Source organism: Bubalus bubalis, chromosome 2 (assembly GCF_019923935.1).
Source record: "Bubalus bubalis isolate 160015118507 breed Murrah chromosome 2, NDDB_SH_1, whole genome shotgun sequence".
Taxonomy (NCBI): Eukaryota; Metazoa; Chordata; class Mammalia; order Artiodactyla; family Bovidae; genus Bubalus; species Bubalus bubalis.
The window spans coordinates 2,288,560-2,302,971 of NC_059158.1; the positions used below are offsets into that span (position 1 = coordinate 2,288,560).

A 14,412-nucleotide genomic window follows, 5' to 3' on the forward strand; every position below is an offset into this window, starting at 1 on the left:
TTTTACTATACCCCATAAGTTGTGTTTTTATTAGATTACAAGGACAGTGAAGGCAGCTTTCAGATGTGTTTTTTATAAGAGACCCTCTTAAATGAGAATGAAGACGAGACAATACATGAGGAAGTAACCACTGATTTGGAATATCATGTTCCTGGGAAACAGTCTAATTCTCCGTGTCTTTTCGGCAGATGATAGGGGTGGAATGAAGCTAAGATTCTAACTGACCCTCTGATAGTCCTGCTCCTCTGTGCTCACTCCCCGCTGCCAGGTGGCTGAAAAAGAACATGCGACCCACCGAAGACCTTGCCTCGGTCACGCAGAGGTTGGCGGTGTTCGGGCCGATTGAGTCGGTGACGCTGTGCGGACGGCAGAGCGCCGTGGTGGTTTTCAGACACATGGTCTCGGCCTGCAACGCGGTGAGCGCGTTCCAGAGCAGGGCGCCCGGCAGCATGTTCCAGTGTGCCTGGCAGCAGCAGTTCATGTCGCGAGAGCTGAGGCTGCCCCCAACCAGGAGCCCACACAAGTTCCCCAAGCGCGTTTGACATCATTTGTTTCCCATCAAGGCTCCAGCACAATACAATCACAGCAACTGGTATTTAAGCACTGAAAGAAGGCACGGCGAGCTTTATTCGGCTCGGGGACTGACATGCGGGAGCAGCGGTACAGCGCTTCCCTGGAGGCGCCCGGCTGCCGCGCAGGCCATCAGAGCTTCGCCTTTCTGGACAGGAAGCTTGCGATGGCATTCATGCATTCGTCTGACTGCCACCTCTCCCTCAGGACACTGCTTTCTTCCGCGTTGACCGCGTGCAACTTTTCTTTCTCCCTGTTTCTGATGATCTGCTTGGAAATTCTCATGGCCTGAAAAATCAAAAACCAACAGTTAGCTGAAGAGGTATTCTAAGAGGAGTTGGGATCATTCTAGAATTCTGATGATTGTGTGGCTCAGTTGTTCCTTTGATCCTGTGACACCTTGTAAGGAAGACAGGGCTTCTCGAACGTTCGTGTGTGCACACGTCACCTTGGCAGGGGTGGGGCGGGCCCTGTGACCACACACTTCTGGCTCCAGGACTGCATTCTGAGCAGCGAGGACATGAGAGTCACTCAGCGGTGGGCACGTGTGGACGCACAAGCATCCCTGGGAAGCTCACCAATCTGCCTGCTCACCTGGGCTCGAGGCCAGAAGTCCCAGCAGAGGCGGCCAAACAGCCTCGTCAAAGTCATGCCCAGGAAGAACTGCCCCTCTGTTGCCACAGCCCAGAAGTGGAACGGCCATTTGGTAAGTTTCATAAAAAGTCAGTATTTCTAACGTTATTATGGTTACTTTTAATATCAGATTTACATGTGCTCAGAGCAAGCAAAGGTGTCTTGTTTTTTTTTAATTGCCTATTTAAGGCAAATGGTTCTTGCAAGTAAAACAAACAAACAAACAAAAAGGTCCCGAATACTAACATTTGGGGGGAGCTTTGAATATGCTTTCAGCCTGGCCCACACTTCCTTCTGAAAAGTGCTGTCGGGAAAAACTTCAGTAACGAGTCCTTGGGCACATGCTTCCTGGGCTGTTAACTTCTTCCCAAAAAGGAGCATCTCTGCCGCCTGGAATGAAAAGCAAGGTTAGGACGTGACTTCAGTGAAGAAAGGCTCAGTAACTCAGAGTGAGCTGCTCCCAGCAGACACGCAGCCACTTCCTTCGGTCTTTGAGATCGACAGTATTTCTCATTAAGGGAGAAATTGATGGCCCCACAGCAATGCTGTGCAGGCTGTGTGCTGAGACCGCCAGGCTTTCGAGAAGGCTTGTGGAGTTTGTTGCTTCTCTTGTGTGTCTATGTTGGGGAGGTAAGAGCTGGGACCTAGAGCAGAAATGCCAGATATTGGGTCTATGACAAATGGCAGCTATGATTTCCTGTTTTGTACACAATACACAATTACAACAACAAAAAATGAAAACTCATGGTCATAGAGAATGACAACCAGCTTTTAGAAACAGCAACGGTCAAAATTCCCTTCCCTGGAAATTCACACAGTGGTCTGGCTCTGACAGTTTTCTTTACCTGCCCAGGGAGTCAGGTGAGCTCTAATTAACTGGAGGAAGGTGATGAAGACTAACGTTCAGGTTCTAACAGAACTGGGGTCACTGAGTGGGTATCTTTCTCTGTGTTTGCCATTTTTCTTCAAAGACTGTTCCACAGCCAAATGCTCTAAGCCTTCGAGTTGGGTCTGCCCGACTTTTCAAGTTCAAATCTGTGTAACACTTCAGGGAATGTGTCAAAAGAAAGAGATTTAAAAGGGGGCTTCCTCAGAGGCCTGGTGGTTAGGATTCTGGGTTTTCTCTGTTGTGGCCCAGGTTCAATCCCTGCTCGGGAAACTGAGATCCTGCAAGACATGCGGCATGGCCAAAAAAAAAAAACTTCAAAAAATCCACATTTTTTTCCCATGGACATCTGACAGCAACAGGAAGGCTCCATCCCCCTCCTCCCTCAGGTCTCGGAGGCCCACTCCTCCCCCGGGTCTCGGAGGCCCACTCCTCCCCCGGGTCTCAGAGGCCCACTCCTCCCCCAGATCTCGGAGGATGTCTGCCAAGCCTCTCCCATGCCCGGTGCCCCACCCCGTCACGCTCGCTTGGGGTCCTGCACACAGACAGCCGGGCACTGAGGCTTCCGTAGCCGCAGGGACAGGCTGGAGTGGCCACAGGCCCCTGGGTGCCCGCCCTGCCCTGAGCAGGCTGGAGAGAAGGCTGGAGAGGCCAGGGCGGCTCCGGGCGCAGGGGCACCCAGCTCAGCATGACCCGCAGTGTGCAGAGCGGCGAACTGAGTGCCAACCCCCTCCACGCAAGACCCTCCCCACGGCCCGGCTCCTCTCTTTAAAACTCTCGGATCTGTGGGGCAGATCATGTGCTTCTGTGTCGTCCCTATTATCGAGGGAAAGAACAGGGGGTACTGGACACTTGCGGAGTGGACAGACTTACTAACGTTTATTTTTAAGGCTTCCGAGACCTACCTTGCTTGAGCCCATTATCTTGGGGAAAGTGTAAGAGGAACAGCCTTCCGGACTCAGGCCCAGGTGACTGAACGGGGTGTGAAAGGTTGCCTTTTTGGAGAGAAAGAGAGAAAAGAAAGTCATCTTTTCACATGTGATTTCAAAAGCATCACCCTCTGTTTATGTCCTCCTTAGAGCACTGAACTGAAGCGCTTTATCGTATTACACAGGCAGACCTCACTCCACTAAGCTTTTGCTTTACTGTGCTTCACAGACACTGCTTTTTTCTTTTTTTAAAAAATAAATTGAAGGTTTGTGGCACCTCTGTATCAAGCAGGTCTGTCCATGTCATTTTCCCAACAGTGCTATTTTTAAATTAAAATGTTTTTAAAACATTTAAAAATAGCTCATGGTTTTTTAGACACAATGCCATTTGCACACTCAAAAGACTACACTATAATGCAAATGTAACTTCTCAAAGCACCGGGAAATCAAAACATTCCTTTGACTCACTTTATTGTGATATTTGCTTTATCCCGGTGCTCTTGAAGTGGACCCACAATATCTTCAAAGTGTGCCCATACACACACAAATTGATTCTCTGAACATGCACAGTTGAATGAGTTTTAAACAAATATATACAGTTATGTAGCCACTACCATAGTCAAGATATAGAATATTTCTATTGCCCGTGGTGGTAACGAGCTTGCCTGCAGGAGACATAAGAGACAAAGGCTTGATCCCTGGGTTGGGAAGATCCCCTGGAGAAGGGAATGGCAACCCACTCCAGTGTTCTTGCCTGGAGAATCCTGTGGACAGCGGAGCCTGGCGGGCCACAGTCCACGAGGTCACGGAATCAGCCGCGACTGAGCGCACAGCCTGTTTCCTCGTGCCCTCCCTCAGGCAGCCTGTTCCTCTCATCCCTGAGCCACCACCGATCCGGGCTCTGTTCCTACAGTTTTGCCCTTTCTCACATGTGTATAAATGGAATCATACATCCTATACCCGCTTCTCCTTTTTCGGGCCTCTGTCCTTAGCAAAAGGCTCCTGAGTCTCCACGTTGCTGTCTCATGTACCAGGATTTTGTTCCTTATTTCTGAGCAGTATTCCATTGGATGGGTGTATCAGAATTCATTTTATCCATTCACCAGTTGAAACCACTGTGGCATTTCCAGTATTCTGGATACTGTAAGCTTATGATGAATGTCTGTTTTCAACTCTCCTGGGTAAATACCCAGGCTTGCAATTGCTGGGCTGTGTGGTAAATGTGTGGTTTAACTCTCTAAGAAGTTGCCAGACTATTTTCAGAGCGGCTGCACCATCTAACAATGCCACCAGCGGTGTACGTCCCAAATGCTCCAAGTTCCCCCTAAACCTCGTCATCATCAGTCTTTTCAATTTTACCCGTTATCATAGGTGTATCGTGGTGTCTTGGTGTGGTTTTAATCCCTTGGTGGCTCAGCGGTAAAGAATCCACCTACAATGCAGAAGACCTGGGTTCGATCCCTGGGTCGGGAAGATCCCCTGGAGGTGGAGAGGGCAACCCACTCCAGTATCCTTGCCTGGGAAATCCCATGGACACAGGAGCCTGGTGGGCTACAGTCCACGGGGTCACAAAAGCGTCACCCATGACCGAGCAACTAAACAATGACGGCTAATGATGCTGAGCATCTTTTCATGTGTTTATCAGCTATTTAGTGCCTCCTTTGGTGAAGTAACTTGCAATTCTTTGTCCACTGTTTTTAAGTTGGCTTGGTTATCTTTTTATTATTGAGCTGTAAGAGTTTCTTACATGTTCCGTTTACAAATCCTTTTCTTAATGGTGTCTTTCTCATATTTTTAAGAGCCATTTACACTTTCTTTTCTGTGAGCCGTATTATTCCTCTCCAGCTTGCGTTTCTATCTTACGTTGTTGATCCATCACCTCACTGATTCATTTTTAAAACTATACTAGCAAGGTTAGCCTCTATTGTTTTCTCAATTGTCTTGATTTTGCCCCAGAGGTTTTTGATTGGCTTTAAATACCCAAAACTACTTTAACATTGGTTATTTAGGCTGCAGAGTCAGTCAGTTATTCAACTACAATAACTGTGTTTTCTGTGTTTTCCTAGATGTCAGAAATATTTTTGTGTTTCTTGATGAATGAAAAGTTCTTAGGAAATTAACTTATAATTGACAATTCTGTAAACAGCATATTTAGACTTCATTTTTCCATAATCAGACATGTTGAGTTTTTTTTCAATGAATACTGTTAGAAGATAAAAACATATGATGTGCGACACATACAAATCAAAATAATAAAAGTATACATAAAACAGTAATTAAAGTCACCTGCCTTCTCTTTTGCCCCCAAAAGAAAGCCTTTTGGAGAAAATGTGCTGAGAAGGAACATAATCAAAAAACAAAGGAGTCAACCTTGGAAAGCGCCACAAACAGGTCCATGGAAAGCTAAAGCTCTGCAGCATTTACTTACTTTCAAACATTATTATAAGCAACACTGAGCGAACTTCAGAAACAAGAGCAATAGAGGCAGAGATGGTCAGATACTGGCGTCAGGCTGCCTGGTGACCCTGGAGCTTCTTGACCTCTGTGCCATGGTTTTCTCATCTGTGAAATGGGGATGAGAGCCCCTGCCTCACGGGGCCGTTGCTGTGGGCGCTTCCTGAATACGTGTAATGGGCATCAGCAGAGTGTCTCCTGTGGACTGACCACTCAACTATCTACTGTTGTTACGACTTCCACCTTTTCATGAGCTCAAAGGGGAAAGGTGCTGTTTGCTGACGGAGACACTAATAGGCAGGCATGACCTACTGCCCATAATAAAGAATAACTGGTTGTATGGGTTAAATGTTAACCCACATTTAATATGGTATACATTCAAGAAGCCAGGCATGAACAGATCCTGTAAAGTCAATTCCTCTCCACAGCTTCTTTCTTCTGTGTCTTTCTCTGATTTGAAATTGAATCTTGATTTAATTCAGTTGGGTGAAATCTTAGCGGTGGTCACTATTTGTCAAATATCTTACTGTGGGCCCAATCTGTCAGCATATATAATACACACACATTTCCCTCTGATTTCAATTTTAATTTAAGTTGTATCGTAAGACGGAGTCTTAGGAATCTTTATCAAGATGATGCTCATGACAATCATTTGGGATCTAGTGGGAGAGTAAGATGCAAATATGACACTATTTAGCTTTCAAGTCCTACAGAAAGAGACCACCAAGTTCAGGTCAGGAACTTCTGCTCTCACCCTGCTCAAAGCAGATCAACGGATGGGTCATTTAACACACAGAATGGGACTGAAGACTGTGAAGTTCTGCCTTTGGGCAGAAAGTTCTACCTACAAAGGTTAGGTGGCCAAGCGTCTAGAATTGCACTTGTTATTTTTACGGGGAAATTATTAATAAGTATTAGATCTGACAATATGCCCAATCGGATTGAAAGGAATCCAGTCAACGATGGGAGTAAAGGACCCTTATAAACGGCCCTGTTACTGGAGAAGGTACCTCCAACAAAACCAGGCATCTCTTCAGCAGCAAAAACCAACTGTTCCCTGCAAGGATATGTGTACGTCAGCAAATTTCATTGCCACAAAAGCAAGAGTCACTCTAAGACTCTGATAACCCCAAGAGGTGGTTATTAGTTCTACAGGAGAAGTTCTAGGGTCAAGGTGCTAAGATAAATGTTTATCACATCATCTTTGTTTATAAGGAAAAGAACTAGGCATGCTAGGGTTCCAGTGTCGGGGACTCGTTAAATTAGGTAAGCTAAATAACCCAAGTGTTAGCGCTGCTTATCTCCGAGTGGGGAGAGGAGTGATTTTATTTTTTAAAAATATTTAGCATTTATCTACCTGGCCACAGTGGGTTTAGTGGTGGCACACAGGCTCTGCACTGTGGCACGAGGGGGTCTTTAGCTGTGGCATGCAAACTCTTGGTTGGCACGTGGGGTCCCTGACCAGGGGTGGACCTGGGCCCCCTGCATTGGGAGTGTGGAGTCTTAGCCACTGGACCACTAGGCAAGTCCCAAGGAGTGATTTTTAAATCAATTGTTTTCTTTGTACTTTTCCATATTTTTCAAATTTTTATTTTCTACTATGACATACATTACTACTATAGTAGGAACTGAAGTGAAAATCTATATAATTCAATGGTGAGCATGAGGCAGTAACTTCTCTGAGCTTCGGTTTTCTTATCTGCTAAGCGGGGGGGAGTGAAAGTAAATACTGCCTGAAAGTCCTTTCTTAGTCTAGATTTCTAGATTCCAGGGTTCATTTACACTGAAAAAAAAAAATGATCAAATAACTCACTTGCATAACCTTCAAAGCTGCCTTTTTTTTTTTTTTTTTTTTACCCATGCTTGCAAGTCTGAAGGTCTCCTGACTATTTTAGAGCAAAGCTGAATCACTCTTGTGTCATAGGATGAGAATAAACAGAACCAAAAGGGCTGGGACAATGTTCATGACAACACTGCTGTTGAGGAAGATTCAGGTTAATGGTGAAGGAAGAACAAAGCATGTCAAGGCGGACTAAATCTTTGGGGAAAATGTAACTTTCATCCCTTCTAACCCCGACCGCATGCCCTGTTTACTACCAGCAACGCCAAAGCAGCGTTTGGAGGAGCGTGTCTTCCCCAGCCTGACACCACTCGCTTCTGCCCGCGGACTTACCCGGTCGGTCGCGTAAACGACGTCAAACAGCCCGAGGACGGTGACGGAGATCCCCACGGCCGGACCATTGACCACGGCCACCAGCGGCTTCGGGAAGTCTATGAAACAGTTGACGAAATCCCTGCAGACACGGAAATAGACAAGCGTGCTGAGCTGTTCCCAAGCAGCGTCACCGAGGTACAAGCAGGACCGGGGTCCGGAACGCGCTTCTCTGGGCGGGCTGGAGATGTTTCCACCTCCCGGCACCTCCGCGGCCTGCAGCCCGCGATTCACCCGGGCCCCGTCTGCGGGGCACTGGAGGGATGCCTGCAGGGACCCCGGGGCCGGCCTCGGTCCACATCCTGCGTCCTGGGCCTTCAGTCAGGGCCGTGAGTCAGCGGCCGACTCGGAGTCAGCACGGGCCGCGGGGTCCCGGCGTGCTGGGCAGCAGAGAGCCGGGCATCAGAAGCGGCTGGGCAGCAGGGCCCGCCTCCAGCCCCCTGGGCGCAGCGGTGCCGGCAGCGAGGCCTCCCCCAGCCCGGGAGACGGCGCTCGGCTCCTCCGCCTCGGTGCGGCGGCGGCGGTGCTGTCGCTGAGTCGTGACCGCCGCTGCCTCGACGCGGAGAACTGAGAGCGCGCCGGGAGCTGGCTGCCGGGCCCTCCCGTGAGGAGCGCTCAGGGCAACGGGAGTCACCGCGAGGAACCAGACGCCCTTTCTGACGGCGGCCTGACAAGTACGCTTGTCGGAAGTCACCGCCGACCACAGGGAACCAGTGTTTCTCTTTTCTGCAAGCTCAGACCCCCGATGAACCTGGCGAGCCCCCGGGTCAGCCGGCCCCTCACCTCAGGAGGGCGGCCCCGCTCCTGGCCATCTCCTCCAGCCCGTCGGCGGGCAGATTCCTGAAGTTGGTCAGGTCGTTCCCGCTGCAGTAGTAGTCCCCGCTGCCTGCGAACACAAGCCATGGGCGCGCCACTCAGGCACCCGCCGCTCCCGGGCACCTCCTGGGCGCCAGGCTCGGCGCCACGCTCTGCGAGAGCACCGTGCACCCGCGGGGGTGCCCGCCCTCGCTGACGGACCGGTCGGCCAGACGCTGCATTAAGGACACGCTGACAAACGCAGGCAACGCGGCTGGGCCACGAAGGGACGCGAGAGCAGGCGGGGGGGGGGGGGGGGGGGTGGGGGGGGGGGTGATCTCATCCGGGGGCTCGGGGAGGCGGGGGCGGGTACGGGAACAGGGCGGGGGTGTTCTCCGGAGCTGACAGCGCTTGTGAGGCTCTGGGGCGGGTCACCCGGCGCTCGATGGGCCCAGAGAGGCACCATCACAAAGTAACAGATGCCTTCAGCTTGCTCTTCTCAGTCCAAGACAGATAAGTTAGAAGGGAAAGCAGAATTTAGGGAATCTATATGACATGAATTAGAAAGGCAAGTCTAATCGACATAATTATAACTCTACACCTTAATAATCAAGAGTGAATTTACTTTTAATTCTTAAAATTTTTTAAAAATTTAAGTATTTATTGTTATTACTTGGCCAGGCTGTGTGGCATATGGGATCTTAGTTTCCCTGACCACGGATCAAATCTGTGTCCCTTGCATAGGGAGCAGGGAGTGACTGGACCACCAAGGATGTCCCTGAAGTTACTTTTTAAGTGTTTGTGGATGATATAAAAAAATTGGCCATTTTTTTGCTTCTTAATCTTCAAGGTAGAGATTTCAATATATATCTAGTATACACGAAATTTTAACAGATTCTAAAAAAAAAATTAGAAAAACTGATCATCTCTGATTATAAGCCAGGAATTGATAACAGAAATGCAAAACAAACAAAATCCTTTCTGAAAACTGAAGGACCTATTATTACAACGCTTAGATAAAAAGAATAAGTAAGAAACCAAAAGTGAAGGGTATATAGAAAACAACTATAGAGTGAGCATGTGCGCTAAGGCACATCTGACTCTTTGTGACCCTTTGGACTGTATAGGCTCCTCTGTCTATGGAGAGTCTCCAGGCAGGAATACTGGAGTGGGTTGCCATGCCCTCCTCCAGGGGATCTTCCTAACCCAGGGGTCAAACCCACATCTCTTATGTCTCTTGCACTGGCAGGCAGGTTCTTCACCACTAGCGCCGCCTGGGAAGCCCAGAGAACAAGCACTATTTATCAGCACTTAATCTTTCAGTTTTCTTACTTGTAAAATACTAGTAATAATAGGGTCTAATATCATAGGGTTATTGCAAGAAAGCTTAGAAGAGTTAAGAATTAAGAAAGCTACCAAACAAATTAAAATGCTTAGCCCAATGCTCGGCAAACAGGAAGTATGATACAAACGTTAGCTGTTATGACCAGCTATTATGAAACTCAGCAGTTTCACTTTTACAACATGGATATCTTTGCACATTTACTGAAAGATGTATGTCTGAGGATATTCCTTGCAGCATGATTTTAATAGCAAAAGACTAAGTACAATCTGCCTGTTCACTGACAGAGGAATGATGAAATAAATTATGGAGTCCTGAAACTTTCATACTTTGCAGTCCTGCAGAGGAAAACTTAGATGTGCAGGTGCTGACTGAGAACAAATTTTCAGGACAGCAGTTAGGACAGAAAGGTAGGTATAGTGTGTGTGTATTATGTGCTTCCTCTTCTGTTTACAAAAGGAGGGGTAGGGAGAATCACACACACACACAGGCAGTTTCTAGAAGGCTCAAGAAAAGCTGAGGTGTTTTAGGATGCAGGCCTGGGGTTTTAGTTTAGTTATGCGCCGTTTCATAGTCTTCGGGTTTTTAAAAAATGATGCGCCTGCATTGTACATTCAGTTTAAAAAATGTTAACTAAAAAATCAGAAACTGTTCCTCTCCTATAACCAGCCAGTGCTGCCTCTGGACTGTTCCCGTTGCCTTCCTGCTCCTAGGCATACACGAGGGATGCCAGAGCATCTTTGCGTCTTCCCCACTTCACTCTTTCTCATTAGCTGTTAGGTATCTTTCTCCTCACCTCTCTCTCTCTCTTTTCTTTTATTTATTTATTTATTTTTTACTAAAAGTGCTCTGATATTATATATTTTACAAATTTCAATGAAAATTAAAACCACTCCTGGGGATTCCCTGGTGGTCCAGTGGTTAGGACTCTGTACTGACAAGGACAGGAGTTCAGCCCCTGATTGGGGAACTAAGATCCCACAAGCTGCGTGGTGCAGCCAAAACAGAAGAAAAATAAAATAAAATAAAATGACTCCTGCTTCTGCCACGCCAACACGCAGCAGTAGCTCCCGCCTCCCGAGTGCCGGTGTGAGCCCTGCCCTGCACTGCCTCATGTCACTATGACCACTCTGTGGGGTTAGGAAGACACTGTCTTCTCCATTTAGGAAGCAGAATTCACCCGCAAGCAGTAAGTGAAGCTGGGATTTAAACTCAAGTTGATCTGAGTCCAGAACCTTAGCCTTCACCACTACACACATGCAAAGCCCCTACCAAGTTCAATCATCAAGTTCTCATCAGCCCAGGCCCACCAGCATCCATATTTTCCAATAATTATCACAGTGCTGATATAATTGCTAATGTTTTATTTCATAAACATTTTCCTATACGGTGACTCTCTACAGTTACACTTTTTAATGCTTTTGCAATACAGAGTCTACAGGATGTTCTAGCATATGGTTTATTATGGTTATTTAGAGTATTTAGAATGTTTTGGGAGATTCCTGTGTCAAAGTATGTGAGCGTTTTACATATTGTCAAATGCTGTCTTTTTAAAAGGTACCTAACACTTTTTAAAGTCATTTCTGCTGCTGTCAGCAAGGGGCACTTATTCTACCATGACCTTCTCAAAATTCAGTATAGTATAAAAGTTTGCTAATTCAGATAAGCATTAATATAAACTGGTATCTCTCATTTTTATTTGTGTTCTTGCTTATTAATCTGGTTGCATTTTCCTTGTTTCTTTGATGCCAAGACTTTCTCATACAAACTGTCTATTCATTTTACTCACCAATTTATCTAACAGGTTTAGCGCTTTTCTTACCAAATTGTACCTGCTTTTTACATGATAAAGATATCAATCCTATGTCTTACCATATTGTTTATATATTTAAGAATTAGGGTATTTCAGCACTAGAAAAGATGATAGAGCTTATTTTCTCAATTTCTTTTCTAGGAGAACATCCTTCCCGGCCCCCAAACAGAAATCTAACTAAGAAATCCAAGGAAATGTCTTACCTGTTAAAACAGTTATGGCTGACTCATCCCTGCTTGCAGCCTGAAGTGCAGCTATGATGTCATGATACATCTGCGTGAAAGAGGGAAGACGAGGAAAGGAGAAAGCTGAAAATGATCATTCCCACCCAGTGGGTCCTCTCCACGTCGGTCTGCAAGCCCGCTCTTTGCAAAGTGCCAAACGCTTACCTCGGCTGTATTTATAGAACCAAAAAGGATGCTGATACACTAGGGTTTTTGAGTGAAACAGAGGAGACAAGACAAGCAGGACGGACTCCCGGGGCAGACGGTGTTACCTGAGTGGTGAGAGCATTTTTTTTGGCTGGACGGTTCAACCTGATGGTGGTGATGCCGTCTTCGGAGGTCACCACCAGGCTATCGCTTTCCGGTTGCTTCCTGTCTGCTGCAGGGGCCTCTGGGCTGGGGGACTCAGAGGAAGCACTCAGCCTGGACACCAAGTCCACGTAGTTCTGTCGGGCAGCTTCCTAAAGACAGATGATTTCAGCCCAGTTAATGAACAAGCATTTTGAGACACTTCCTGTCCTACTCAGTACACCTGATGGCAATGAAGGTCCTGGTTGGATATAGGGACCTCTATCCCCAGAAGGCTCATCTTTATGTCTTAATAGGGAGAAACACCCACCTCCCTTAGGAGCACAGTAAGTGAAATAAAAGCAGGATGGGAGTCCATGTACCTTGGACAGACTGCCAAGAGCATTCCACGCATCCCATTTGGTCTTATTGATAAAGTCCAGCATACCTGGTTTGGGCACGTTACAAGGTCCTTCAGTGGCCTATGAAAGGAGAGGGGCAATTACTTGTCAAACGCACATGCAAACTGGGCCTTAAACAGCTGAGAGCCATACAACGCACACTGGCATGATAGTGCCTTCCCCTCCCAGGCAGCTTCACAAGGCAGAGACTGATCTGAACTCTCCTCTCCCTTGCCCTCTCAAACAGGAGGAAAAAGACTGGAGAGCCAAAATAGGCTATTATGGGTTATCGGTCCCTAAAGTTATAACTGCCTGCATATGAACATAACACAAGATCAGGGTTTGGGGAAATGCTTTCAAAAAACTAATCGTTCGTTAGGTTTGTATCGATGGTTCAAGCAAACAGTCTTTAAAGGAAACTAGCCAACAAACACTTAGAAAACACGGTATATCCTGAAAGCTCATTCAAAGGTACCACTCCCCACCAGTTCCTCCCCAATCTGTGGTGGTGGATGTCTGGTAAGTGAGCAACAGAGCTGCCCCAGAGGGGGGCAGGGGCAGGGGTGGGCACCAGAGCCACTGGCCCTTAGGACACTTAACTGAAGGACATGCAGCTGGGGAGGGGGAGGTGCAGTGAGTGTTTTGAGATTAAAATATATATATGCACTATTCTTTTCAGAAATGGCAACTTAAAACTCCATTTAATAACCATGCTTTTAATTGTCATGATATTTCTAGCTAAAAGAGAAAAGAAGAGAGAGGCTTTGAAAGACAAAGACAGTAAAGGAGGCTAAGATGGTCCAAAGAAAAAGACTTATTTCTCAAGAGTTAGCCATCGGGGATGCTAGAGGCAACACGGGCCGTAAGACTGCCCCCACTTGTGACACATGGGTGTGAGACCAGGGGCTCCTGGAAGTGCTGACTCTGGGCAATGACCCGGAGGATGGCTCACAGGACACACTCTCGTCCTCTCAGTTACCAGTCATTGCAGTGGGGGGGCGGGGGTGGGGGGTGGCAGGGAAAAGACGGGACTCAGATCAGCAAGGGAGGAGCACAGCGGTGGAGTCAGGGAGAGGTGAGTGTGCCCGCCCCCAGCGGCCACTGCGGAGTCAGGACTGTGTACTCTCCCAGTCCCCCAGCTGCCGTGTGACACACACAGCGTCCTGCCACCAGGGAAGCTCATCCAAGCCTCCCTGGTGTTCAGAGTTTTTCCTGGGGCTCCGCCACTTCTGAGTGACTCTCTGTAACTGCAGCCTCCGCTCCAACACTAGCTGGGGGGCCAGTCCCTTCTAAATCCCATCCTTAGACTCTCCAGGCAAAGACTCGGTCTATCCTGCTTGGCATTTCAAGGGCTTAGAAATTACCTCCCAGAAGCCAGGGGCAAGGGTCAGAACCTTGTGGGGCAAGGTTAAATTCTTTAATATACACACTAGTATCAAAGTAAGAGGGGCTCACAGGGATCACAGAGAAAAAGAGGACACAGGAGCCCAGAGGGTCTGACTTTCTGGATAGTTTTCAGACACTGTAACTGAAAACTCAAGTTTTGAAATGTTTTTATAAAGATTTTCAAATATATGTAAGAGTAGAATATTATAATGAACTCCCAATACTCAGCCCACAAATTCAATTAACTCTCATTTTTGCTATATTTGCTTCAACCATCCTTTTCCGTTTATGCTTAATTTTTTTAGAGAATGGCAAACACCACACCATTTTTGCACTCCATGTACTTAGTATGCACTCCTAAAAAAAAAAAAAAAAATCAATTTTTCTTATATAACCATGATGCTATTAAGAATAGTTCCTAGGTGTCATCTCATACTCAATCCCTATTCAAATCCCAACTGTCTCAAGGCCACTCTGAC

The 14,412-nt window shown here is 47.1% G+C and overlaps 1 protein-coding gene across 7 annotated transcripts in view; it reads right to left on the reverse strand.

Moving 5' to 3' along the window:
• Positions 1–14,412, reverse strand: part of ECI2 (enoyl-CoA delta isomerase 2) — an 18,186-nt gene continuing 3,774 nt past the window's right edge. For all 7 annotated transcript variants that reach the window (XM_044926655.1, XM_025265116.2, XM_025265104.2 and 4 more), the window contains 8 exons: positions 12,530–12,628; positions 12,131–12,319; positions 11,838–11,907; positions 8,468–8,570; positions 7,646–7,766; positions 2,995–3,084; positions 1,450–1,593; positions 1–858 (listed from right to left, as the gene is read on the reverse strand). In XM_044926655.1, coding sequence (XP_044782590.1) covers positions 703–858; positions 1,450–1,593; positions 2,995–3,084; positions 7,646–7,766; positions 8,468–8,570; positions 11,838–11,907; positions 12,131–12,319; positions 12,530–12,628 — 972 coding nt within the window. In that variant the 3' untranslated portion in view covers positions 1–702. The remainder of the gene's footprint in view (positions 859–1,449; positions 1,594–2,994; positions 3,085–7,645; positions 7,767–8,467; positions 8,571–11,837; positions 11,908–12,130; positions 12,320–12,529; positions 12,629–14,412) is intronic.